We start from the raw sequence: 27,683 nt of genomic DNA on the forward strand, positions 1-27,683 counted from the left end.
CTTATTTGTTGACACATGGGGAAAGCTGAGCTCCCTTTGCAGTGAAATATCATTTGTCGGGGCGGTCATATGAAGTAATATGAAGACGAATCCCTCATTACTTGGTACATAGTCTGGCCAGTTCTCCAAAATAAACTCATGAATGCGAAATATCTTTCTTCAATGAAGGTATTGAGTTATTAGAATAATACTCCTCAGTAAATATTCTGCTCTAAGCCTACACCTATTAATTTTGATTTGAAGCAGCCATTTTGGGAAACTTCCTGGGCTTTGACAAACTTCCATTTGATAATTTTCTCCAAAAATCCACAATCAGAAACAAATATCCTAGACATACTTGCTAAATTATTGCCACATGTAGTCAGTGGCCAAATTTCATCATTTTGTGAAATCGAAATCAACCCATGTGTTGCTTCCTGTAAATGAGATTGCGCCAATTAATATTAAATATGTGATTAAAATATTTCTCATTCGGATGTCTACGTACAACCGGGATGTGAGTCAGTGTGGTACATTTTATTTCAATTGCCTGAAGGGAAGCAATTGTTAGTAAAACACTTGTGCAAGCTTTCTGTTATGTGTGCACACACTCACACTTACACAATTACGTAAGTGAGAACACATAAAACACACACTCACACGTATGAACAAGCAAAGAATGTAACTTTTCCATTCTGTAGTTATGGTACCCTTTTTTTCCTTTAAAAACAGACTCCTCTGAGTTTTGTACATAATTTATTTGCAAAAAAAACTTTACTTTCCCTTTATTTGAACAAAAGAAAAAAAACGCAAATGGCTTACCCATGGTCATAATTACATAAGATTAGTTCCCAGCAATAAAAATGTAGAAGTAGAGCAGAAAGTTGTGCTGTATAGCAAGTGCAATGCATAAGGACTGATGCTGAACTATGGCATCATCAATGTGGTTGTTTCTCCATGTGAGCAGCCTGGTAAGACTGCATGTCCTGCCCGATGTACTCAGACACTGTGGATGAAAAACAACAAAAAGTGGTTGTGAATTGATATTCTATACACTTATAGTCAATACAAGGTTACGCATAGGATCATTAGTGCGACTTCTGTCAAGCAAGCACCAGTGACTCTATGCCTGTTTGACTTGTACTGCCTATTGCGAGTTAATTTTTCAGAAACGTTTTGTGAAAGGGACTACTGTCACTTAAATTATTGGAGAAACAGCTAGCACTATTAGGCTAGGTTCATACCGTAGGTCTTAAAGCGGAAGTTCAGAATTTTTTACATTAGGCTTAATCTTCCATTTAGCGTGGTTAAATTAGTCGGTGGGGTTGATTTCCACAAATTCCGTGCAATTTGTCAGTTATTTATTAATTTCAGGGCTCTGGGGTGGCTAAGCTAGCATGAGTCAATGGTCCCTTCCTAGCATGCCAATAAAAAAAAACAATATTCATACATTTAACATAGTCAAATAAAATGCAGATCGTTGTTCAAAATACCCGTGCAGCCAAAACGATGTCACACCAAACTGCCGTAATTCATGTCATTCTGCAGGACTATTTTTTTAAGATGCGTAATACGACCACAGTAGAGAAAAGTGCTTCGGCCACTTATGCTCTTGCTGCATTCAAAGAAGGTAGGAAGTCGGATTTATCCCGCTCTGAGGGTACCAGTCGTGACCTCGAAGCGTTCCAAGCGAATGTAAACAGCAAAGATGGCTGATCGCGACAAGTTGCTTTTTATTTTGGCCATCAAAAGACATTTTGACCTCATGCAAACCTGCCTTCTCGTAAGCGATCAAATAGTGGAAGCGTTCCAGTGATATTTTTCCAGATCGGAGCTTGGAAACTTAAGACTTCCCACCTTCCTCGAATGCAGCATCAGTCTGCTAAGTAGTTAACTGACGGCCGGCACCATGGCGAAATGTGATTTAGAGGCTGCGGAAACAGAAGAATTGGGCAAAGGAAAGTTTCCACAAATTTCCTATGAAAAATGAGGAACAATATAAACTGGTTACTTGCTGCTGGCTACAACATAATAAATCAGCGGTGAAAAAAACCCGATGTGATATCACTCCGCCCTGCTCCTCTGCAGAGTTTCTGCATTACAAATGTTGCTGTTCATACTGCAATTATGACATAAAATGGTAAGTTTTAATAACTTTATCCTGAAAACATAGCCAACACTTCAAGTGTCATCAAAGATTTTTATGTGTGCATATCTTGTTTTTTATTGGCATGCTAAGATGGTCCAATTGACTGGCACTAGCTTAGCCACTCCGGAGCCCTGAAACTAACAAATAACTAACAAACTACACGGAATTTGTTGAAATCATTTCCACCGACTAATTAAACCCTCGTTAACTCAAAGAATAAGCCTGATGTCAAAAATCCTGAATTTCACCTTTAATGCACAATTCCGATTTTTTGTCATATCTGTTTTTATGGTGTGTCCGTTCAGACTGCCTTTGTCCATTGAGCCCATTCAAGTATCACGTATGCGCAGTAATATGTAGTCCGAGATGCGTTCTGCAAACTGACCCGCAAGCGGAGGACCATCTAAACAATTGCTGGCTCAACGTCATTTTAGGGTGATCATATTTTGATTTCCAATAAGAAGGACAACAAATAACTGACATAAATAATCCCTGTTTAGTCTTATATTCAAAGTTTACATGGATTGATAGCATGCACACACTGTGTGTGCATGACACACACATATACAGACAGTTTGCCCCGACTCTCAGCCGTGTAAGCTATCTTGAAATATTGCTCATTTGGAGGAGAGAAAGAGAATCATTCTCAGGCTTATCCCCCAACTCCCCATTTTATTTTTTTATGCCTGTATCCAAGCTCGCCTCTTCCCTAAAAGCATCGTTCAAACTAGGCAATGACGCTAATGCACAGCTCGTTGGCTTACGTGCGCCCTGTCTCCCTCAGTCTTTGCTGATGTAAGTGCTGCACAAATTCCGATTTGGGGGACTTCACAGTTCAGACAGCTGCCACATTCTGGAAAAATATGGCACAGATCAGATTTTAACCACAAACGAAAATGACCTAGATCAGATTTTAAATGGTCCACTTTTATGCAACCCATCCCGTTCAGACCGTCAAGTTCATGCCTGATTCGTGTCGGAAAAACAAGAAAAAAATTGAATTTGTGCATTGAGAGCTGTGGTATGAACCTAGCCTTAGTGTCTCATTTAAAGACTGAACACTCACCTTCCTCAAATGTGATTTGGTGCATGGTGTTGGAACTGGTGAACTCCAAAGGACAATCCTGAATCTTGGCATTCCTCTCCTCTCTGTGACCAACCCCTAGAAACCCCCCCGGGGGGTCCCAGCTCTCATATTTGGAGTAAGGTGCTGAACACATGTCTTGGTAGGTGCTTTGTTGTGTAGGAGGGGAGGGACTTATTCCTTGGGGATAAGCACAGTACTGGGGGTATGGTGATGTGGGAACAGGAGGTAAAGGGGAGGTGGAGATGGGGCTGCCAGCTGCAAAAGGGCTAAGAGAGGAGGAGTGGGAAGGAGACGGTGAGGAGGAGAGGTATGGTGAGTCGAGCCAGGGGCAAGGAGAGGGTGGCTGAGGACCACGGAGGTACAGAGGGGGGAGGAGCTCAGTGAAACCTAGCTCCAGGTTTTCAAAGCTGGTGTGATGCTCTGAAATGGTTGGACCTGTCCCGCTAGGATTTTCTACTACATTGTCAGCGCCATATTCCTCTGGGTAAGCCATGGTGGTGCATGGTGGGGAGTAGGCGGACTGGTAGGGAGGCAAGTGGAAGCCCATACCTGTCTGCTCATCAGTCATAGGGTCACACCTCAGGTTATTACTAGGCTGACTTCCCACTGAAGAACACAGTGCCCCACCATCCAGAGGTGGTCCCTGGGACCGAGACAAAAGCGGGTCGTCTTCCTTGAACATGACTGCACGGAGAATGACAATAAGAAATTTAACACCGAATGTACATCAAAATATCATGAGGTGGATACTAACTGGGGACATATTTGAAGCAATGAGTGCTGCTCCTTTTCCTCTTCCCATTGGAGACATAAAGACTGACTGACATTGGATGTGTGATGGACAGGTCGGAGTAGGGTGGCACCCTTACACACAGCAAACTCTGGTGGTAAAACAACATGATGATGCCAAATAAAAGAGTAAACTTCCACTCCAATGCCACTTCATCTAATTATTTCAGTGTGATTCTGAAACATAGCCACTGCATTATGTCCTGCTGTTTCCCTAAGGCCTCTTCATACAGTGGGGAGAACAAGTATTTGATACACTGTCAATGGGAAAACCCATTGGCAGTGTATCAAATACTTGTTCTCCCCACTGTATATTTCTTCTCTCAATTTGGAGAGCAGGAGCTATTCTTATTTCAGCCACTTGTATCATTGATCTTATTCTGTGCTCCCTACTTACAAATTGTGAACCTAGATGAAGTGATTGACCCAAGATGGGACTACCTCATTGCTGTTGTCACGGTCCACTTGCGCTTCCTCTTCCCACTGAAGTTTACCATCTGATCATGTAAAAGACAAAATGAGAAAAAGACAAATCCCCAACGAGCCTAAAGTTACTGCGAAAGGAACACTTTCTATCAGTCATTGTGATTCCAAAAACAACAGAGGAAACAATTCTTTACCCACCTGTACTCCTCTCAATGAAAAGAACTCTGGAGATAGCCATGAAGTTTGTGCCGCTCAGAAGAAGCTCCTCACCGCCCTCCACTGAACTAGAAGTGAGGCTGACCGACTCGATGACGGGCAGCTCCTGCGCCGACCGTTGGGCTGTAGTGGACAAAACACAATATCAGGTCCAAGTGTAATCCAGTAGCCGCACAAGAGCATCCACTCACAGCATTCGATTGGCAGTGAGGCAACCTGCAGGGCCAGGACCCGACCAGGGGGGGCAACAGAGGGTGCCAGAGCAAGGTGGGTGCGGAAAACCAAGCGTACGCGCGTATTCTTCCTCCCGACATCAGTTTCGCCCTTCCTTAGCTCAATGTCAGAATTCCTCAGCTTGAGAATCCCAGCACAGTCAATTCTGTGGTATTTCATGCTATTATCATTAGCTCCACTGTAGTATTTTCAAAAAGAACCTCAGTCTACTTACAGTGCAGTCATATGGTTTTCAGGGCTAAGGGGGATGTCCAAAACCTTTGTACCCGCCTGGATACTCTCATGACTGGTGGTGCCCACCATTTTTCCTGTCACCCTAAAAAGACAAAAATCCTTTGAGCGCATGGCCAAAGTCCTTTTCTGTTATGAATACCTATGTTTAGTTTTGGTTCTTCCTCAGAGATCAGATCACTGTTCTGAGGGCTTCCGAGTACCTGTGTATCTGATAAAAGGGGTGTGGCCTGATAGAACGATCGTCTGCGGTTCCAACAAAAACTTGGAGAGAAAGCGGTTTCCTGTCGTTGTAGCCAAACAGCTGCAAAGATAAATGGGGGGAGAATTTAACCAAAATCTGAGGTGTGATTTTATTACAAATATAGTATGTGTAGTGTGCAGGCAAGGGCGTAGGTTTGCAAAGGGCCGGTAGGGACATAACACTACCAACTTTTTAGGATTCTGAAATTGTCCCTGTTAGGTTTTGTGTTGGTTACCTCCTAGTGTGTCCCTGTGATTTCCCATTGATTTCACCTGTTGTTCCTGTTCCTAGTGTATCCTCCAACCTACATCCTCCTGTGTCACTTACCTGTTTCTCGTTGTCTCGTTACCCCTCGTCTGTGTGTGTAAAGACGCTCCAGTTTCTTTTCACTCCTTGTTGCGTCATTGTCAATGTCTATCCCAGTGTCGATATCTACTTCTGAAGCCCTCGTGTTCCGGCATTCCCTGTTTCTGTGAGTTTTGATGCCTATTATTTCATCCCCTGGCCTTTTGTTGATACTTTGTGCTTCTGTTAATTATCATTAAACCAATTTTGAGTTCACTGCTACCCGGCTTTGCCTCCTTGCCTTGCCTTGGATTTGTTTCCCTGCTTTTGTGTCCACACTGCTCGTCCAACCTTGTTCCCTGACAGTCCCCAACAACTTTTAAGCAATCTCATTTGCATTATGTAATAAGTTCAGTTAAATTATGTAAGAAACACATCAGCATATTCGTGAGAAATGTAGCCCTGACCCCTGTTCACCCTATCTGTTTGGTCTTATTATTGTCCCGTCCCCGGCAAAAATTGTACATGCAGGTTATGCTGTTATAGCGTCCCTACCAATGTTGAGACCAAACCTACGCCCTTCTGCCCAGCGGTACTGGCAGGTATTTGCCCACTTAGAGAAAAATCACATATTTTTTTTATTTTTATTGAAACAAGATCATTATTCCAGTACTGATTCTATAGAAATGTTTGATAGTATGCTGTGACATTTTCTAAATGTAAGTCTGACGCCTCACTGCTACAAAACATTGCTCCAGAGGTAGACAACGTCCAGATTATCAACACTCATTCAATGCCACAACGGGGTCTGTCAGTCATTGGACCTATTTATACCACTTACTTAACCCCCCTACAGCAGTCCTAGTATTGTTACCTTGATAATGGGATGTCCAGTCGGAGATGCTTTGACAGCTCCCCGACTCCCTTCGGTTTCATAGTGTGCCCGGTGGTGTGGCCTTGGCTGTACCTCAATGCGAAGCTCATACTGATCAAACTGAGAGGGCAGGGGCCAGTCGAGCGGTGGCAGGGCGTTGGTCCTACACATTTGGTTAGCAGTGTTACATAGGTAACATGTTAAGTAGTTAATCAGACCTCAGTTAATCACACCCCTCAAACTAAATCTGTGATGTGGTTAAAGTGAAATTAGGACCCTAATAACTCCTTGCCTGAAGAGAGGACTGTGAGTGCTAGCCCGGGTCCGACCCCAAGCCAGAGCAGGGGGCACCGAGAGGTAGTTCATACTCATTGAGGGTGGGTCTCTCCTGTTCTGTAGTGTCTCGGGCTGCTGTTGCCCTGGGGTCTGCTCCTGATCCCTTGGAGATAGCTGGGAGGTTTGAGAAGTTGGATGGAGAATTTTAGCAGGTGAATTCAACAGGTAATTTGGTTTTAAAATTAAGTTGAGGTTGCTACGAGCAGGGTTGATTCAGAGGTATAAAACTTAGAGTTTCAGGTTTGGAAAGGGTTGGTGACTGAGGTTAGAGTTGGGTTTAATGTTGTCGTCAAGGTCTATGGTTATGGTTGAGTTTAGAAAAGGGTACATTAGGGTTTAGTGTGACCATTACCTGTTCCACAGATGTCTTTCTTGTTTTCTGTGGAACACTGAGCTCGCTGCTCTCAGGTGAAGCTTGTGACAGAAGGCCAGGGTCTCTCCCATCTAGACCTAGCTGCTCGTCTGAGAAACTACCCCTGCGGGATGAGCTAGGTGATGCAAGTGGGGAGTTTCTCCGTTTCTTTCCGCCCGGTGAAGTCGGCCGGGAGGATGGTGAAAGCCCAAAATGAAGCGTGGCCTCGCTGAGCTCCTCCTCTTCCACCAGCAGGGAGTCGCAGCTGGAGGCCGGGCTCAACCATCCTCGGGAAGAGGGGCTGGAGGCAGGACTCGGGCTGAGGGAGCCAGGGCACCTATCTCGGTAATTGAAGGGGTCTAACAGGGGGAGGTAGAGACGCTCCCTGTCCCACCTACCGCTGCCCTCCGCATCCCAGGAAAGAGCGGGTGTTGGCTCGTCCTCTGGGGAGATGGTGGTGATTTGGATGCTGGGACACTCCACCACACGGGATTCTGAAACCTGACAAGTCCTTTCTTTAAAGTGTCTGATTTTATCCGTTGAACTAAGTTTTCTTACTTGAACGGAACGTGCTGGCAGGCTCTCATAGGTGCCACTGAATTCTCTGGCCGGCGCTCTCCGTGGAGGTGGAGAATGCATTCCGGCCCGCTGATTGGCCAAGGGTGACGGGCTGGGGATGCTGACTGGGGAGAGCTCCACATTAGCGGTGGCACGGTGGCCATCTGTAATTGATTATTGAATAGGAATGTCAGAAAACACAATACAAAATGTATAAGAAATACAGTAAATAAATACTGTTATCGCCATTTGATAATGTGCTCAATGTCATTTTACTGGCCAAGGCAATAATGTGTTTGTGTATGTTTTCTTCCCATGCTAGACCGCGCTATGTCGACTGCCCTCGGAAACATCCCGCATGAGAACTCTTCATTATATCTCCATTGAATTCTGTAAACATCATTATGTGGCAAGTGTATCCAGTTCCATCATCGTTAGCCATGCGTCAATTTGACTTGGTTTGCTGGAAGCTAATTGCTGCCATACGAGCAACGCACGCACAGTTAGCATTTTGGCAAAACCTCTTCCATGAAATGTGCCTTTTGCATGTTTTAAAAAGGAGTCTGTTACAAAATGTTTAAGTTAGGCACAGAACATGAATGGAAAACTGTTCACACATCATTCAGTGACAAGGGGCTGATTTTAACATGCTAACCAGGAAAATGTGACCATCGTGAATTAAATTTATTCTATTTGTTGATCATTCATGCATGTGGTATGTACAGTAATTCTCCCAGAGAGATTGACTGCAACTAATGCTCAGATACCTGTTTCTGGAAGTGAATAAAGGCTGTTTTGTTGTCTGGTAAACCTGAGCTTTTTTTTTTCTTGGTAGTTAAACCCAATTGTTAGGCGGGAGAGAAAAAACAAATGGTGAAAAATACAAGTTGTTGCTCAATCCTCGCCTGTAAATAGCAAAGCTAATAGGAGCTTTCAGAAAAAAAGCCCCAAATTCTGGCTGCTCATGTCAAACTTGATTATATCAGATAAGCATAAATGTCCCATAAATAATAAGGCCCTTCTCATAATTCCCCAAAGTCATATGGAAAGCATTTATTCAATAGCTGCCACGCACACATACATGCACACACGCACACACCACCTTTTTTTTATTGGCCCAGACATCAAAAAGTTGCACCACTCATGAAATGTTGAAATGTAGTTTTGGATTGTTTGATGATACTTTTGCTAATTATCCTCTGCTAATGGTAATTCGCACAATGACTTCCTATCCTTATATTTTTGTCATTTTTAATATATAGCCTACTGTGTATATAAATCTGAAGTGAGTAGTAACGCATTACATGTACTCCGTTACATTTACTTGAGTAACTTTTTGACAAAAATGTACTTCTAAGAGTAGTTTTACTAAGCTATACTTTTTACATTTACTTGAGTAGATTTGTAAAGAAAAAAACGCTACTCTTACTCCGCTACTTTGGGCTACATACAGTGGGGCAAATAAGTATTTAGTCAAACCTCTAATTGTGCAAGTTCTCCCACTTGAAAATATTAGAGAGGCCTGTAATTGTCAACATGAGTAAACCTCAACCATGTGAGACAGAATGCGGGGAAAAAAACCAGAAAATCACATTGTTTGACTTTTAAAGAATTTATCTGCAAATCATGGTGGAAAATAAGTATTTGGTCAATACCAAAAGTTCATCTCAATACTTTGTTATGTACCCTTTGTTGGCAATAACGGAGGCCAAACGTTTTCTGTAACTCTTCACAAGCTTTTCACACACTGTTGCTGGCATTTTGGCCCATTCCTCCATGCAGATCTCCTCTAGAGCAGTGATGTTTTGGGGCTATCGTTGGGCAATACGGACTTTCAACTCCCTCCACAGATTTTCTATGGGGTTGAGATCTGGCGACTGGCTAGGCCACTCCAGGACCTTGAAATGCTTCTTACAAAGCTACTCCTTTGTTGCCCTGGCTGTGTGTTTTGGATCATTGTCATGCTGAAAGACCCAGCCACATCTCATCTTCAATGCCCTTGCGGATGGAAGGAGATTTTCACTCAAAATCTCTCGATACATGGGCCCATTCATTCTTTCCTTTACACAAATCAGTCGTCCTAGTCCCTTTGCATAAAAACGGCTCCAAAGCGTTATATTTCCACCCCCATGCTTCACAGTGGGTATGGTGTTCTTCGGATGCAATTCAGTATTCTTTCTCCTCCAAACACAAGAACCTGTGTTTCTACCAAAAAGTTCTATTTTGGTTTCATCTGACCATAACACATTCTCCCAGTCCTCTTCTAGATCATCCAAATGCTCTCTAGCGAACCACAGACGGGCCTGGACGTGTACTTTCTTCAGTAGAGGGACACGTCTGGCAGTGCAGGATTTGAGTCCCTGGCGGCGCATTGTGTTACTGATAGTAGCCTTTGTAACTGTGTCCCAGCTCTCTGTAGGTCATTCACTAGGTCCCACCGTGTTGTTCTGGGATTTTTGCTCACCGTTCTTGTTATCATTTTGACACCACAGGGTGAGATCTCGCATGGAGGCCCAGATTGAAGGGAGATTATCAGTGGTTTTGTATGTCTTCCATTTTCTAATAATTGTTCCCACAGTTGATTTCTTCACACCAAGCATTTTACCTATTGCAGATTAAGTCTTCCCGGCCTGGTGCAGGTCTACAATTTTTTCTCTGGTGTCCTTCGACAGCTCTTTGGTCTTGGCCATAGTGGACTTTGAAGTGTGACTGACTGAAGTTGTGGACAGGTGTCTTTTATACAGATAATGAGTTAAAACAGGTGCCATTAATCCAGGTAAGGAGTGGAGCCTCATTAGACCTTGTTAGACCTCGTTAGAAGAAGTTAGACCTCTTTGACAGCCAGACATCTTGCTTGTTTGTAGGTGGCCAAATACTTATTTTCCACTCTAATTTGGAAATAAATTCTTTAAAAATCAAACAATGTGATTTTCTTTTTTTTTTTTTTCCACAATCTGTCTCTCATGGTTGAGGTTTACCCATGTTGACAATTACAGGCCTCTCTAATCTTTTCAAGTAGGAGAACTTGCACAATTGGTGGTTGACTAAATACTTATTTGCCCCACTGTATATAGCAACATCATCCATTCTTTAACCATTTGTTTGGATTACAAAGCAAAAGAAAAATGCTCTCTTCCAGGATTAGTGTGCTGCCGTCACAGACACTGTTGAGTGCACAGCTACTGTATACACCATTATATGATTACAACGTGTGATGTAAAGGAGAATCGCAGATAGGCGTCACATGTTTCATTTGTGGATTGAGCTCTGACAGGAAATCATGAGTGTTTTGGGAGATTTATTTTGCTGTAGTTTCCAACCCAATCATACGTACCCATGTTTTGTGGATGATCAGGAACATCTGCCTTTGACTATTAAAATAACTGCCAAACTAAACATACTATGTATATAACAAAGAGGATTATATATTGTGTATTTAAACAAATCCGAACATTATAATTTGGCACCAAACTTTCACCCAAACATGCAAAAGACAGGACAGTCCAACAAATATTATTGGTGTTTAAGGAATAAAGACCTTTCAAGATATGGTATTTGAACACAAACAATGGAGCAACACATGTAGACAGATAGTATAATACTATTCTAGGGTATGTATTCTTTACCCTCATTGTAGATGTATTTTCAAGACAAGATGACTTCAGATAACAGTGTTTTGAGTCAAGAGCATGCTCAGAGATGAAATCAAACTCATATCTCAAGGCAACCACTGTATTTTTGTGCTATATGTGTGGGAGAGGGTGAACGTGTGGAAGTTCCTTCCCACATGGCAGCTGTTAACTCGCACGCACGCCTGATTAGAACCACATTGCGTTCGCATGCACACACATGTAGAGTCTACCACAGACACACACACATGCATGTGTGTTCCCATGCATGTCAGACCTCCCGGGGGGATCTTCTTTCACATACTGTACGAGAAGCGCTTGCGACTGACCCACACTGCTGCTGCTGCTGTCAGTGGGTTCCACGGAACCGGAGCCTTCCTCCTCTGGCCGCGGCGCGTCTTCTTCGAACACCAGCTTGAACTCAAACTCGCCCTCTTCCCAGCCGGGGCCCGGCGCAGCCCCCATCGCTGATGAGAGTTCCCTAAGAAGAAGGTTTTTCTTCCAAGTTCAAGGAAGGTGGTCTCTTCTTTTTAAGTGTGTCTCATGCTGCAATGCACTTCTGCTCTTGGAAGAACTTTTCCACTCGTCTTCCTCAGACTTGATGCCTCGCTTTGACAGAAGTTTTTCTTCCGTTTGTCCCAGTCTTCCTTTCTTTCATCCTCATGCTAAACAGAAGAAGAGGAGGAGAAGGAAGAGGAGGAGGGGGTAAAAGAACTTGATGAAATATTTTTGTCGTCCTTTACCCTTAATTGCCTCTGGGTGGGATCTACGGCTCCGTCACTCGGTCCCCATAGGGTCACCCTGCCTGTCAATTACAGAATCCCCCGCCCACTTACCCCCACTTTGCTCATATCCTCCTCCTCCTCCGCTCATCAACTTTGCCGTCTGACCACCAGGGCCCTGAACGCATCACTCCCCCCTTTTTTGGCTGTCGTTCTTCCTTTACCGCCCCCTACAAGTCCCCCTCCTTCCTTCTTCTTCTCCCTGTTCCCACTTTATGAGCCCTCCTACCCCCCTCTCCGTCAGAGATCTGGTTCTCATTATCCGCTGCAGTCTGTCTGAGTGAGGAGACGAAAAACTTAAATAAACACCCCTCTCTCCGGCTCAGACCAGCTCCCCGGGCCCAGCCTCCTCATCACTCGGGAATCACTGGGAATCGCGTTGGAGCTAGTTTAGGGCGTCTCGCTCGCCAACATACCCAATGTGAGTCATGAATGTTGGGTCTGAACTATTTACAATAATCTCATTTGATGAAGAGGACATGCCGCGATTTTGCTCCATCTCGCTGTCGAGCGTATGTGATTCAATGTATTGTTTAATCTGTATTATGACCAAAATCTCTATGGGAATTTATAGAGGCAAAAGACACCTATAACTTCCAAAAGTACCCTTAAATGGCCGCTTCAAAATAAAATGGCTGACTTCCTGTGTGTTTTTGTGTGTTTTTAGTTTAACCTTGGGCGTAAAGACTTGTAGGCTAAGCCACAATTATTCTCTTTTACTAAAATATGTTAATAGAAACACACAAAATTTTGCCATTGACTTAAAAATCTAGAATATTTAGTGTATGTTTTGACCTACGGAGGGCGCCATGTTTTATGCATGCAATGGACGCTCGGGGTGATGACGTAGTTTGTCACTCACAAGACGAACACTACCGGTGTTCTGCAATTCCTTCTAGGCTGCGAGACGTCCATATGTAGGCAAGGCAAGGCAAATTTATTTATATAGCACAATTCAACACAAGGCAATTCAAAGTGCTTTACATCACATGAAGATCATAAAAATCACATTAAAATCAATAGAACGTAAAAACAAAGACAATCGAAATATGAAATAAAATTATACATAAAAATCACATTTAATCACGAATAGAATAAAAATAAATGAATAAAAAATAAATACTACTACTACTGCTAATAATTGAATTCAGCAATGGAGATAAGCACAAAAGGAATAAAAAGCAAATAGATTGAAATACTGTATATAGACAGTTATGGATATGCAGTGCTAAACAAAAGCGTTTTTAGCCCTGATTTAAAGGAGCTAACAATGTGAGCATACTTCAGACTTTCAGGTAACTTGTTCCAGAGGTGAGGAGCATAGTAACTAAATGCTGCCTCACCCTGCCCGGTTCCAGTCAACCTTAGGGGTCTAGATGTTTCATAGGAATCTAACACACCAAGCATGTATTTTGGTCCAAGGCCATTAAGTGTTTTGTAGACGAGCAGTAGTATTTTATAGTCTATCCTTTGACTCACTGGAAGCCAGTGTAACAATTTCAAAACCGGTGTAATGTGGTCAAGTTTCCTTGTATTTTTTGTGTTTTGTTTGTTCTGTCCTAGCTGCAGCTTCCTGACTGATTTTTTATCAAGACCTGTAAATATACCGTTGCAATAGTCCAATCTGCTGAAAATGAATGCACACATAAGTTTTTCAATATCTTGTTGAGTCAAAAGCCCCATAATTCTGGCTATATTTTTTGGGTGGTAATAAGCAGATTTAGTGACGGACTTTAGATGGCTATCAAGTTTTAGGTCTGAGTTAATAATTACGCCAAGGTTTCTGACTTGTTTTGTAGCTGTAAGTGACATTGTGCTAAAGTGCTTGCTTATCTTTGATCTTTCCTTTTTTGGCCCAAAAATGATCACATCTGTCTTCTCCACATTTAACTGGAGAAAATTCTGACACATCCATTCATTGATTTGATGAATGCATTTACTCAGGGAGACTAAGGGACTATAATCATGTGGGGACACAGAAATGTAGAGTTGTGTGTCATCTGCATAGGTGTGATGATGTCATACTATTCCATAATCTGAGTTAGGGGAAGCATATAGATGTTAAATAACAGTGGTCCAAGAATTGACCCTTGAGGGACTCCACACGTGAAATTGGTTCGTTCTGACTGATGGTTTCCGATTGACACAAAGAAATCCCTATCATGTAAACAAGATGTGAACCACTAAAGAACAGTGTCAGTAAGCCCTACCCACTGTTCCAATCTGCTGAGTGATATGTTGTGATCAACCGTGTCAAATGCGGCGCTGAGATCCAATAGTAGCAGAACAGAGGTAAGTCATAAGTCAGCTTTATTGTCATGTTCTTCATATGCACAATCATACAAATAAAACCAAATTGCAATTCTCTCTCTATCCCTATGAAAGACACATAACTCAGGAATAACATAAGTGAGACATACATACATTGGAAAACGAGCATGTCTGGTAACAATAATAATAATAAAGTGATGTAGTGACAGGCAACAATTGAGTAACTAAGTCACTAACTATGAATATGTTGGTGCTATCATCAGATAAATGTATTTCTGGTCGACACCACATGGGGGCCCCGACAACCAAGGAGAGAGGGGGAGGTGGGGTCTAAAAGAAGTGTTTGGGAGAGGTGGAGTGTACACATTGTGTATTGCAAGGGCCAAGTAGTGCATATGAGGTAGTAAATTATTAAAGTGCTCTGTGCCGTATGTGTGTGTATGTGTGGAAGTCAATGATGGGAGGCAATGGAGGGAGTTCAACATCTAGACAGCCTGGTGGATGAAGCTGTTTGTCAGTCTGGTGGTTCTGGACCGGAGGCTCCTGTACCTCCTTCCCGAGGGCAACAAGCTGAAAAAGTTGTGCGCTAGGTGTGTCACATCTCTCACAATTGTGACAGCAACACAACAACGGACACATGCTCACATCAGTTAAAAGCGGCAAATACTTACAATTTGTGTTTTTATTGAGTCTTTTATTACCTTTTCATTGCCTCAAAATACTTTTGCAAGTGTTTCCCTCTGATAATTTTAAGCATTGTGTTTTCTTGTGGTAGCTTTAAAGCAGATTTTTGATCTGTTGACGACATTAGTCACGTAGCGTATTTAAACCATCCTTATTTGATATTACTACTACTATTTTCTTAGGGCATCTTTAGTATGTTCTGTCTACATGCATCTAAACAAACAAGCTGAAAGCGCACGGTAGTACTTTTTTTTTTTTAACCCGTCCTGTTAAGACAAAGCAAACAGGAAGGGGTTATGGGGGAACAAAATAAAAGGAGAGAGAGACAGAAGAAACACAAACAACAACAAGAAATACATTGAACGCCTACACTAACTATGAATATGTTGGTGCTATCATCAGCTAAATGTAGTTCCAGTTCACACCATGCGGGGGCCACGACAACTAAGGAAACGGGGGGAGTCTAAAAGATAAATGTTTGGGAGAGGTGTAGTGTACACAAATCAGCCCTGTGATCTACAACCCAGTAATTGTGTGAATCCCTTGTGAGTGTGAGTTTGTAAGCATCCTACCCTATGCCATCCCATCACCAATCCCGACACCTAGGTCCTCCACCCGAGCGCGTCCCACCACATCCAGCCATGCGCAGAACCAATCAAACACGTGACAGCCCCGCAGACGAGCGGAGACGCTGCCCCAGGGTCATCCCCACCACCTCCAACCAACCGGGTTGGGGGGGGCAAGCCAGCTCAGCCCATCCCTCCTCCTGCAGCCCAGCAAAGGAGTCATCGTTATCCCCCCGGGATCCAGGGTGGTCACCCGGGCCATCCGCGCCCCCACCAACTGGTCCTCAGGGATGGGATAAGGAGACGTGCCACCACCCCTTTGGCCCACCCGGCCCACGAGCTACTGCTGCAGCCCCATCGACTGACACGGCGCATCGGGGGACCCCCAACGGGCCACCAAGCCCAGGCAGGGCAGTGCCCCCCACCAGAGCATGCGATACCCAGCCCATCCGCCGGCACCCAGCCAGCTTCCCGCTATGGAGCGCGTGGTGGATACCCAGGCAGAAAAGACAGGGGAAGGCAGAGGCAGGAGGATGCCGAGAAGCTGCAGCGGGACGGAGCCCGACCCCGTAGATTCTGTCCTCATCCACCGTCCATGCATGCTTCCTTATGATCATAACATGAGCCCCTTTAGCAGAGGTGTGGACCCGAGTCCAGTCATTGTATCATGAATTTTAGGACTTTGACTGAAGAAAATGTTAAAGGACTTGCAACTCGACTTGGACTTTAACAACAACTCGTGACTTCACTTGAACTTCAGCCCTTTAACTTGGAGACGTGCTTCTTCCACCAAAATACAAAGATAAAATGTATGGTAATAATGAACGTTCTGTCCCTCTCTCCCTTGGCGTGTGTGCGAGCTGGCGCGGCATCTGAACAAATTAGATCCACGTTGTTCTGATCAAAAGCATCCAATCAAATTGTGATGCTAACCAAAGCACCAGTTGGCTAAATTGATACCAAAGATAGTGTTGTTTGGGTGCAAGAATTAAGAGGTGTTCAACAAGAAACTGATGTTGCAGTGTGCAAAACAGACAACAGACAGGCGACAAGTTCAGCATTCGACAGCTTGAATTGCACAAAGAATGATAAGTAACATAATGCTACCGTCACCTTATCGGCTAAGTAACTTTGCTAGCTGTGTAGTTAATGAGCCTGCACAATCTCCAGTAGAGCTGTCTAATATTATCAGTTAGCCGATAATATCGACCAATACAAGCATTTTAAAATGACGTCGGATAATATCCACATCGGTTTTTCATTATGAATTTTGGGCCAATATGCATAGTATGTCTGTGCTGTGATATCCACTTATTGCCTGCCTCTGTTTCTGGTGATTTGACACTTCCTGCTGGCACTTAGCTGTAATTTGTTTTGAAAAGTTCCAGCACTTTCTGCTGATGTAACCATATTTCAACGTGAGGTCATTATGAATAGAGAGGACTAAATGGACGACTACTGCAGCCAATGTATCATTGCAGTTCTTGCCATCTCGCCATGTTGTCTGTGCCCTATACAATCATTGAATGTGTGTGTGGTGGGGGATATATACAAATACAGAGTTGATAATTTCATCATCTTAATTATCATGTGTTTTGTTTTATTTAAATTTTAAATTACCTTTTGATTTTTTTGTTTTATTGATTTATTAACCGTAATTTTCGTACTATAATCAAGCTCTGCTTCCCCTCAATATGCCAAAAAATAAGTGATTAAATGTATACTGTTGTTTGTACATGTCATTGACTAAATAGCCTATATGCTACAACCAGTGTTGTTAATAACGACATTAGAGTGTAACAGCGTTACTAACGGCGTTATTTTTGTCAGTAGTGAGTAATCTAATTATTACTTTTCCCATCTTTGCAACGCCATTACTGTTTCTGAGGATGTAAAGGCGTGTGTTACTATGCGTTACTACGTTGGTTGAATGACGCGAGAAATGTCTGAGAGACACTGAGAGAGCAGAGCAGGAGAGGAGGAGGGGAAGGGGGTTGTGACGCCGTTGCAAACGCAATGCTAGGTGGCTTGCAGCGTTAGCATAGCATTCGCGTTCTCGCTAGCATTAGCATTTAGCGTGGCGAGCGTCGTGTTAAACGCTCGGTAAATTTTTACATACAGTTCGTGGCGTTCAAGTGGGTACAATTAATTGAAAAATGGACTGTTTTGTTTTCCTGTTCAGTATGCATTATCATCATCAGTTGGGCGTTGTCCTTGTAGATGCTACAATATAATAATCATTTGTTTTTGTTTTTTATTCCCAAAAATAGTCACTTGCCCTAAACTTTTCTTGAATGACATATCCATAAACCGTGTGTGTGTTTTTTTTTTTTTTTTTTAAATCAAAACAACTGCGCAGCTTCACAGTCCTTTAAAAAGTCAGAAAATAAGTGGTTAAATGTATACTGATGTTTGTACATGTCATTGACTAAATATGTGTTACAATCAGTGTTGTTAATAATGGTGTTACAGTCCTTTAAACTGTGTGGACTTGGGGCATCTCCAGAGCTGAGGGTGCATTGTTCCACTACAACGAAATGAGATGATTCATTGGGTAAAGGCTGGGTTTATCCCGCCCATCGGACACTCTGTGTCTCTGCATGATGATTGGATGATCTGTTTGAGATTGAATCCCTTCGTACGCCATCGTATTAACACTTACGGGAGGCATTTTGGAATTTTCATTCTGTTGTTGTGAGTTGAACCAGAGAATTTCATAATCATCATCCTAGCAACTATTGCTTTGTACAAAACGACTATCGAAAACTTGGGCTTTTATTTCAGATGTGTGTTTTTTTTTTAATAGCAGCTGCTTGTGTTTGTAGACTTGACTTCTGGCACTCCAGTTTCTTTCCCTACCAGGCAGTGGGTGCCGCTGAGCCCCTCCATCATTACAAAGCACTCACAGGCGGACACACTTTGAGGTTCCCCTCGTTGCAAGACCAACATCCGCCACTGTTTGAAATTAGTTTTAAAGTATTTTTTTAAATGTACTTTACTGTACTTTTCTGAACTATACTTTACTTTTACTTCACTATAGAACACGTGCTGAGAAACAAAAATAAAGTAACGACATTTTGTATGAAATCTTACGTTTTCCTAGTGAGCAAAGGTGAGAAAAGCCCATCCTTTGAAAAAAACATTCAGATTAATACATGTTGTTATTAATTTGTGTGTTTTCAGGAACATATTTTTTGAAAAGCAATCAAATTCTTCCATGTACATGCTGTATCCCCTTTATACATGGTAAAAATGGAAGTTATATTTTGAAGGAAATTCAAAATTCTCAAGTGAACGCTTTGTATCCATCTTTTTGCAAAACAAAGACGGTTTCATAATTTCTTGTCAATCCTACTAGGGTTCTTTTCTACGAAACAATGTGTTACGTTTTGTTCAAATTCTTGCTTGAAAGAATATCCACTAAAGTGTGAAGATAATCACTTGCCTTTTAAACAGGGACATGGACTCATTTAAGCATTGGCCTCAGCCTGTTGTAATTTATCCAATGTGGAAAGTTTTCCTTCGGGGGTGTGAAAATGACATTTTGCCATGAAACAAAGCAAAAATCGAAAAGCGTCTAAAATTATCTTTTGTCAGCTGATGACAATTAAAATTGTGTTCTCAATTTGACAGACAAAAAGACATATTTTCAGAATTGGCGACGTTTTCATCGTTCTCATTAATATTGTGGTTGAGTTGATTGTCCTCAAGGCTGATGCTTAATCTGGATTTTATTGTGCTCTTTGTCTTCGGCAAGTGTCGCCCCCAGGTGGCAGACCACAGGAACCTGCCACTGTTGTGTATGTGACGATATATTGGATCAATTGTTTTCAACCAGTTTTCAGACTTTATCTACCATATTGTATTGACTTTATTATTTATCTATATACATTTTATTTTATTTTATTTTTCTAACCACATGTGTCTTTTAAAGAAAAACTCATTCAAGATTGTTTGTCCCATTAATACCAGATATGAATAAATATTTTTTTGCACATATTTTGCAGCTTGGTAAAATCAATCTTTTCATTTATTGTTGTTTTAAGAAATTATTATGAGAACTTTTTTTGTTTACAGCACGGTACCCCAAAAAATTGACATGCTAGATACAGTATTTTATAGAGGTGCAAAAATCCCAAAGAAATTACGATTGGTTTTATTTTAAAATATATATTGATACTTCTTTAAGGCAAAGTCAAATTTCTGAGGATTCATCAAGTCCCATTTTTGAGTTGGGAATTAGAACAAAAACCCTGGGGGGATGAGGCGGGTAATATAAAGAGATACAGTATTTTATATTATATTATATTATATTATATTATATTATATTATATTATATTATATTATATTATATTATATTATATTACATTGTCGTACTTTTATTTCTGTGGAAAAACATTTTTGAATCACTTTTTATAAGTCAACCTTTTTTATTTTATACATATGTATTTTTAAATAAAAATGTATGTATAAATATATATATACAGTTTCTGTATGTACACAGTGCCTTGCAAAAGTATTCAGCCCCCTTGAATCTTGTAACCTTTCGCCACATTTCAGGCTTCAAACATAAAGATATAAAATTTTAATTTTTTGTCAAGAATCAACAACAAGTGGGACACAATCATGAAGTGGAACAAAATTTATTGGATAATTTAAACTTTTTTAACAAATAAAAAACTGAAAAGTGGGGCGTGCAATATTATTCGGCCCCCTTGCCTTACTTTGTACTTTGTATTTTATACTTTGTAGCGCCACCTTTTGCTCCAATTACAGCTGCAAGTCGCTTGGGGGATGTTTCTATCAGTTTTGCACATCGAGAGACTGACATTCTTGCCCATTCTTTCTTGCAAAACAGCTCGAGCTCAGTGAGGTTGGATGGAGAGTGTTTGTGAACAGCAGTCTTCAGCTCTTTCCACAGATTCTCGATTGGATTCAGGTCTGGACTTTGACTTGGCCATTCTAACACCTGAATACGTTTATTTTTGAACCATTCCATTGTAGATTTGGCTTTATGTTTTGGAACATTGTCCTGTTGGAAGATAAATCTCCGTCCCAGTCTCAGGTCTTGTGCAGATACCAACAGGTTTTCTTCCAGAATGTTCCTGTATTTGGCTGCATCCATCTTCCCGTCAATTTTAACCATCTTCCCTGTCCCTGCTGAAGAAAAGCAGGCCCAAACCATGATGCTGCCACCACCATGTTTGACTGTGGGGATGGTGTGTTCAGGGTGATGAGCTGTGTTGCTTTTACGCCAAACATATCGTTTTGCATTGTGGCCAAAAAGTTCAATTTTGGTTTCATCTGACCAGAGCACCTTCTTCCACATGTTTGGTGTGTCTCCCAGGTGGCTTGTGGCAAACTTTAAACGAGACTTTTTATGGATATCTTTGAGAAATGGCTTTCTTCTTGCCACTCTTCCATAAAGGCCAGATTTGTGCAGTGTACGACTGATTGTTGTCCTATGGACAGACTCTCCCACCTCAGCTGTAGATCTCTGCAGTTCATCCAGAGTGATCATGGGCCTCTTGGCTGCATCTCTGATCAGTTTTCTCCTTGTTTGAGAAGAAAGTTTGGAAGGACGGCCGGGTCATGGTAGATTTGCAGTGGTCTGATGCTCCTTCCATTTCAATATGATGGCTTGCACAGTGCTCCTTGAGATGTTTAAAGCTTGGGAAATCTTTTTGTATCCAAATCCGGCTTTAAACTTCTCCACAACAGTATCTCGGACCTGCCTGGTGTGTTCCTTGGTTTTCATAATGCTCTCTGCTCTTTAAACAGAACCCTGAGACTATCACAGAGCAGGTGCATTTATACGGAGACTTGATTACACACATTTGGATTCTATTTATCATCATCGGTCATTTAGGACAACACTGGATCATTCAGAGATCCTCACTGAACTTCTGGAGTGAGTTTGCTGCACTGAAAGTAAAGGGGCCGAATAATATTGCACGCCCCACTTTTCAGTTTTTTATTTGTTAAAAAAGTTTAAATTATCCAATAAATGTTGTTCCACTTCACGATTGTGTCCCACTTGTTGTTGATTCTTGACAAAAAAATTAAATTTCAAATCTTTATGTTTGAAGCCTGAAATGTGGCAAAAGGTTGCAAGATTCAAGGGGGCCGAATACTTTTGCAAGGCACTGTATATATATATATATATATATATATATATATATATATATATATATATATATATATATATATATATATATATATATATATATATATATATATATATATATATATATGTATATATATATATATATATATATCAGAGGTTGCGCTAGACATTTTCGTTGTCTGTCATTTTGACTGACAGGGTTATAAAAATCCGGTCATAGTCTATTTTTACTCGTCACTTAAATTTTTAAAATGATAATGATGACATATTCAATAGTATTTAGTTTTCATTCATTTTTAATTAATATTGTAACGCTTGCTTGGCGGCGAAAAATTAGACACGGAAGTCGTGGTATTTTTCTCCCTTTTTACTCTGCTTACCGCCAATAACTCCGCCCCCAAAGAAAAGGAGGCAACGATATAGACCCCAATCACCAACGTCACACAATGATCTTAATTGTGGTTGTCAGCCCAAAATCTTCTAAATATATATTAAATGCATCTTACCAGATATAAAAAGACTACTACATAGTCTGTGGGGATCGTTTGGTGCCCAGATTTCTTGTCGAATTACAGCAGTCCATCTCGCTCTCATCTTCGCGTCTCAGAATCCGGTAGAACTTCAAGTCTCTCCGTCTATCTTCTCTGTTACAGCAACCAACCGCCACACACGCCTTCACCATTTTGATTATTAATATTGACGAGCAGAAAAACACGCCGTAATAGGAGGCATGTACGTAGCGGTAATGTATAAACATGACGGGCTGACACACAATATGGCGGCTCCGGTCAGGGGGGCAGAGTTGTGACGTCATGTGATTGGGGTCTATACACAGGCGGCAATCTTGTCCATCAATTGGATGACGCGCTGGCACACCGGGTGCACCAATAAGAACCTCGCGTTGATGTGTCAATCACGGTGCCGCCGCCAGACCCCGGTTACGCTACAATATTCTGACAGAATAGCCAACGACGTCATGCATTAAGAGAGACAATAGCTAATTAATATGCTAACTCGCCACCCTGTGGTCTGGGGTGTGAATTGCAACCTGTCAAAATGACTGACGGACTTCAGTTTTTTCCGTCACCGTTTTAAAAAACCGGTCAACGACGGAAAATTTCCGGTTAACGCGACCCCTGATATATATATATAGGTTTTTGTTGCTGCACCAGGAAGGGGCGTGTGAGCCTTTTTGGGTTTCTAAAATTTCCCGTTCACCCAGGAGATTGGCCAAACCAAGTCCTTTGTGGGACCATTGGACTTCCGAGGAAGTGAGTAACTACGTGTTTTGGATTATTTCAGATACTTGGATTATGGCTCACTTTTTAATAAGGAGGGGGCTTGTATTTTGTGGCTGATTGTCCACCGAGAAGGACACTAGGCCGACGACCGGCGGCTTGTCTCACACCCCCCTCGGTCCTCTTAGCGTGCCCGCCGAGAGAACAGTATGCTATGCTCGTGAAGCCGCCCGCTCTCATTTGCGGTTCGCCGTATCGTCCGGACTTCCAGCCCCCTCTGCCCTCTTTGTGTGCTCGGCAATAGACCACTATCTTCGGGTTGGGCTCGGGCAGCCACGCACTCCTCCGAGGTCAGCCGGTTTGTCCGGCGGTCATTCTTCAGCTGCTTCCCCCTCAATGAGCACCCCTGCACGCAGCAGGGGAACGATGAGCTGTAACTTGCTCGCCGCAAGTTGTCGGTGAAGACAGTCAACCCCGCCGCCGCGTGACATGATCCGGGGTAGTTGTGTGTGCTTTTTCGTTTTCAAAAGGCATGAATAAGACTTGGAAACGCCGCTCGGTTCGGGTTAGCATGTCGGCTAGTGGTCACGCCTCCTGCTTTATTTACGCTCTTTCCTCCGTCTCCGAAGCCCGGGTAGCAAAATGACAAAAGCTGAACTAACTCCAGTGGCATAAAATACCGTTCAGGAGGTGCAAGAAGTCAACAGTTTTGAGCATTATACAGTAATTTTGCCCTGTCGTACCGAATAAATGCATTTTTAATATTTCATGTTCCATTTTGCACAAGACTGTTATTTGTCATGACCACACCAATTATTTAGCAATTGGGGGAAAATACTTAGATAAAAAGAATATCCAGTAAAAATATTGTTTTTATATTAAATATATATATATATATTTTTACATATGTCAGGTCCAAAGTGAAATTATTATTATTATTTTCAGCATTTGTGTTTGAATGCTTGTCTCAGCATTCACACAGCTTTTAGCAGATGGTTGACCTGCTTTGCTCTTTTCAGTAGAGAACATTATGACAATTTACCTTCAATTTATTGTTTGACAAATGTGCAATTGAGCATCTGCTGGCTACTCAGTATTTATATCTTCTTGTTTACAATAGCTATCAACGCATCGCCCCGCCCCTCCTTTCACTGACAGCTGTACCGTGACATTTGTGACTCCACCAGGCAGTTGCTTGTGGAAAGACGGCATTACCTTGACAGTACATCTATTTTGCAGAGGAAAAATTCAAACTTTTGGTCGGAGAATATGACGACTGGAACAAACCGGCCATTTGGCGGCTTCTTGAACACGTGGCATGACAACACCTTGCAAAACCCACAAGTTTGTATTTCACACTAAAACATGCTTTCAGGGGAAAAGAATACTCAAGCTGCTTTATTTATTTTACGACGGTGAGTGTGTTCCAATATGAAAGAATTCTTGCTAATTGATTTAAAAACAGCCGCCTACTGCTAAGTGTGTTACATTTTATAGGAATTCATTACCAATTCCCCTTTATAAACAAAGCACAGGGTTACGCACATTTTTAGGACAGGGTAAATGCCCATGTGAAAGAGACCCTTTACAATTCAAAAAGTAAATCACATTCTGTAGAAAGTCAGTACTAACGCTGCTCAAAATGGCCACATTTTTCATGAGAACTGATGGTTTCTATAGTAGAAAATTATGACAGGTTTTGTGGAATTATTTCAAAATTCTGACAAAGGGCCTTTTCCTTCTTTTCCTTCCGTCCTCATTTTGTGGAAGCATCTTATTGAATTCACATGACAGATATGGGAATTGTCCAAGAATGCTTTAACACTAAATAGAATTGTTAACGTTTTAGAGAAAATCCCTTTAAAATTTTATGAGATCAAGCCATCTTCCACTCATTCTATTGGAAAGAATTCTAAGTTTTTACCAGTAGACCATCATCGTCAATAGCAGTGAATGTTTGTAATATTACTTACCGTATTTTTTAGACTCTAAGTCGCACCTGAGTATGAGTTGCACCACCCAAAAAATGCGCAATGAAGAGGAAATAAGATCATTTATAAGTCGACCCTGAGTATGAATCGCATTTGGGGGGTTGATTTATTTGATAAAATCTAACACCAAAACAGACATGTCGGTAACACTTTACAATAAGGGTTCCTTAATTAACATTAGTTAATGCATTTTTAGACAATAACTAATGTTTAATTAACATTACAATCATTAATATAATTGCTTATCTAATATTTATTAATATATTAATTAACATGAGTTAAAGATAAGATAAGAAGAGTTAAAGGATTAGGTAATGCAGTAGTTAATGCATTAGTTAATGCATAACCAGGCAATAACTAATGGTTTGGTAAAATTAAAAAAATATATAGGCCTATGTAGGGTTAGGGTTTGTTAACTTAAGCATTTATAATTTCTTACTTTTGGGACACATGTGCTAAACTTTACAATAAGGGTCCAAAAAGCATTTAGGAATGGTTAATAAAGGTTAAGGGGAGGGGGGTACTTAAGCATTTATAATTTCTTAGTTAACCCTTTAAGGTCTGGGCCTATTTTGTCTGATTTTGCATGCCTTTGAAGTAGGGCTGGGCGATATGGCCTTAAACATGTATCACGATAAATTGAGCAGATTTATCTCGATAACGATAAATGACGATAAATTCGCCCAAGCGTACTGTTATATAATTTGAAAATCTGAATCAATGCATGAAATACAGATTAACTGTTTCTTGTTGATTTATTTACCAGCATTCAATTTCATATACTGTATTTAACAATTGTACATGCAGTCTAAACATTAAGTTTATAAAAATGTAATGTAGAGCTGAAACGAGTACTCGAGCAACTCGAGCAACTCGAGTTTAAAAACTGATCCGAGTAATTTTATTCACCTCGAGTAATCGTTTATTTTGACAGCTCTAAGCATCACGTTTTGCTAGGACTACTTTTAATGCGGGACAACGCGCTGTCACGTGCGGAGAGGAAGAAGGGAAAAAAAAAAAAAACTTACCGCAGCCGACAGCCGCCACAAACGACGCCAACGTTGCTAAATACTAGCCCGCACAATGCTACATTGGTAACAGGCAGCTTCTGGCGCGTCTCATTGAGATCACATGTATGTTGAACTAGATGCGCATTGACAGACTCGGCCGCGTCTGGGCAGCGTTTGTAAGCAGCCGCCATCTTAAAGCAGTACAAGCGCTAAGCGCTAATAAAGAGCGCTAATAAAGAGCGCTAAGCGCTAATAAATAAGATTAACGTTACTGTCGCTACTAGCTCACGGAACGTTAGCCCTGCGGAGGGCTAGGTTTCAATTAATTATGACCACTGTCGATGCGTGGCTAACGTGTCTTACATACAGGCTTTAACATAACATAGCATTGTGGAGTGATGAGGGTGTAAAATAAAAACGTAATCATGCTAACTATCAATTTTAGCTCAGTAGTCATTGCTGGATAAAACACCAAGTAGCACTGGTCCCTAATGTGCTCCAATACAGCCTGTATCATACATTTATTTTGAACACTGCAAAAACTCAAAATCCTATCAGGACTTACAGTTTAGACTAACTTAAAACTTAACTAGAACTTAAAAATGGCTTGACACAATGAGAAATTCAATGGAAACACGTGGGGAAAAAATCCTAACTTTTAAGTGATGTGTGTTATCAAGCGTAACGGCATTTTTAGGTAAGATATATATATATATTAATAAGATCTAAAAGTTTTTTGAGTGAAAGCAGTGAATTAGTCTTTTTTTTTTTAAATTCTAGTTACACCTGAGATGCAATTGTTGGCTGTTTTCAACAATATACAACGAAAATAAAGACATTGATTGAATGAAAATGGTTCAAGATTAGATGAAATGTCTTGTTTTCTCATGTATATGTATAATTGCTCTTCACCTAAAAATATATTTGTTTTATCCGATTACTCGATTAATCGATAGAATTTTCAGTCGATTACTCGATTACTAAAATATTCGATAGCTGCAGCCCTAATGTAATGTAAGCAATAAGAATTCAAGTATGAACATTTATAACAGCGTGTATGACTTGAACAATGTACATTATCAAAATCAATATGCCTGTGCAAACATGTCATTGTAACACAAATGACTTGCATCTTGAACAGTACACTTCAAAAAGACAACTTATTGTTAATGGCTGCTGTGACATAATTATTAAATACAAGTGTTTACATTATGGTTTCAGGGTCCCCCCCCAGTGCATTTTTTAATAAATGCACGCACAAATGAACCCCCAAACAAACAGAGAGCGACACACACACATTAAAGCTATATTGATCTTCTTCAAATGAAACGCTTAAGATTTTATGATAGCAATTATGACACAGAAATAAGCACATACAGAAAAATAGCTGGGGCCATTTCTCGGTCATTATAAGTTTCGCCGTTGGATTGTACTTTAAGCTGAATGCTTTACCATCACAAAAGCTATCAGAGGAATCACACACAGACAGATACAAAATAATGCCACATAGTAATTGCTAGATGCAGTCCGTGCCCAATCCACTCATTAAGTTCAGCCGTTTCGACAAGTTAGAGCCGCTATCCGACTACATCACGTTCATTTGTAGCGTTAGCCGCTAGCTAGCG

The 27,683-nt window shown here is 41.3% G+C and overlaps 1 protein-coding gene across 3 annotated transcripts; it reads right to left on the minus strand.

Moving 5' to 3' along the window:
• Positions 1–768: 768 nt before the first annotated feature.
• On the minus strand, positions 769–12,101 carry nfatc4 (nuclear factor of activated T cells 4). 3 transcript variants are annotated; one of them, XM_057858109.1, is made up of 13 exons: positions 11,719–12,101; positions 7,761–7,924; positions 7,203–7,703; positions 6,807–6,964; positions 6,515–6,677; positions 5,315–5,415; positions 5,095–5,196; positions 4,838–4,974; positions 4,629–4,769; positions 4,446–4,501; positions 3,970–4,096; positions 3,195–3,899; positions 769–985 (listed from the first exon to the last, which is right to left on the minus strand). In XM_057858109.1, the coding sequence occupies exons 1-13, from the start codon at positions 11,852–11,854 to the stop codon at positions 918–920; spliced, it is 2,559 nt and encodes an 852-aa protein (XP_057714092.1). In that variant the 5' UTR covers positions 11,855–12,101; the 3' UTR covers positions 769–917. The 3 variants fall into 3 exon arrangements, with proteins under 3 accessions (XP_057714092.1, XP_057714090.1, XP_057714093.1); XM_057858107.1 differs by having other exon boundaries at positions 4,838–5,025; XM_057858110.1 differs by having other exon boundaries at positions 4,838–5,025; positions 11,723–11,792.
• Positions 12,102–27,683: the final 15,582 nt, after the last annotated feature.

This window comes from Corythoichthys intestinalis, chromosome 14 (genome assembly GCF_030265065.1).
Source record: "Corythoichthys intestinalis isolate RoL2023-P3 chromosome 14, ASM3026506v1, whole genome shotgun sequence".
In the NCBI taxonomy this organism is placed as follows: domain Eukaryota; kingdom Metazoa; phylum Chordata; class Actinopteri; order Syngnathiformes; family Syngnathidae; genus Corythoichthys; species Corythoichthys intestinalis.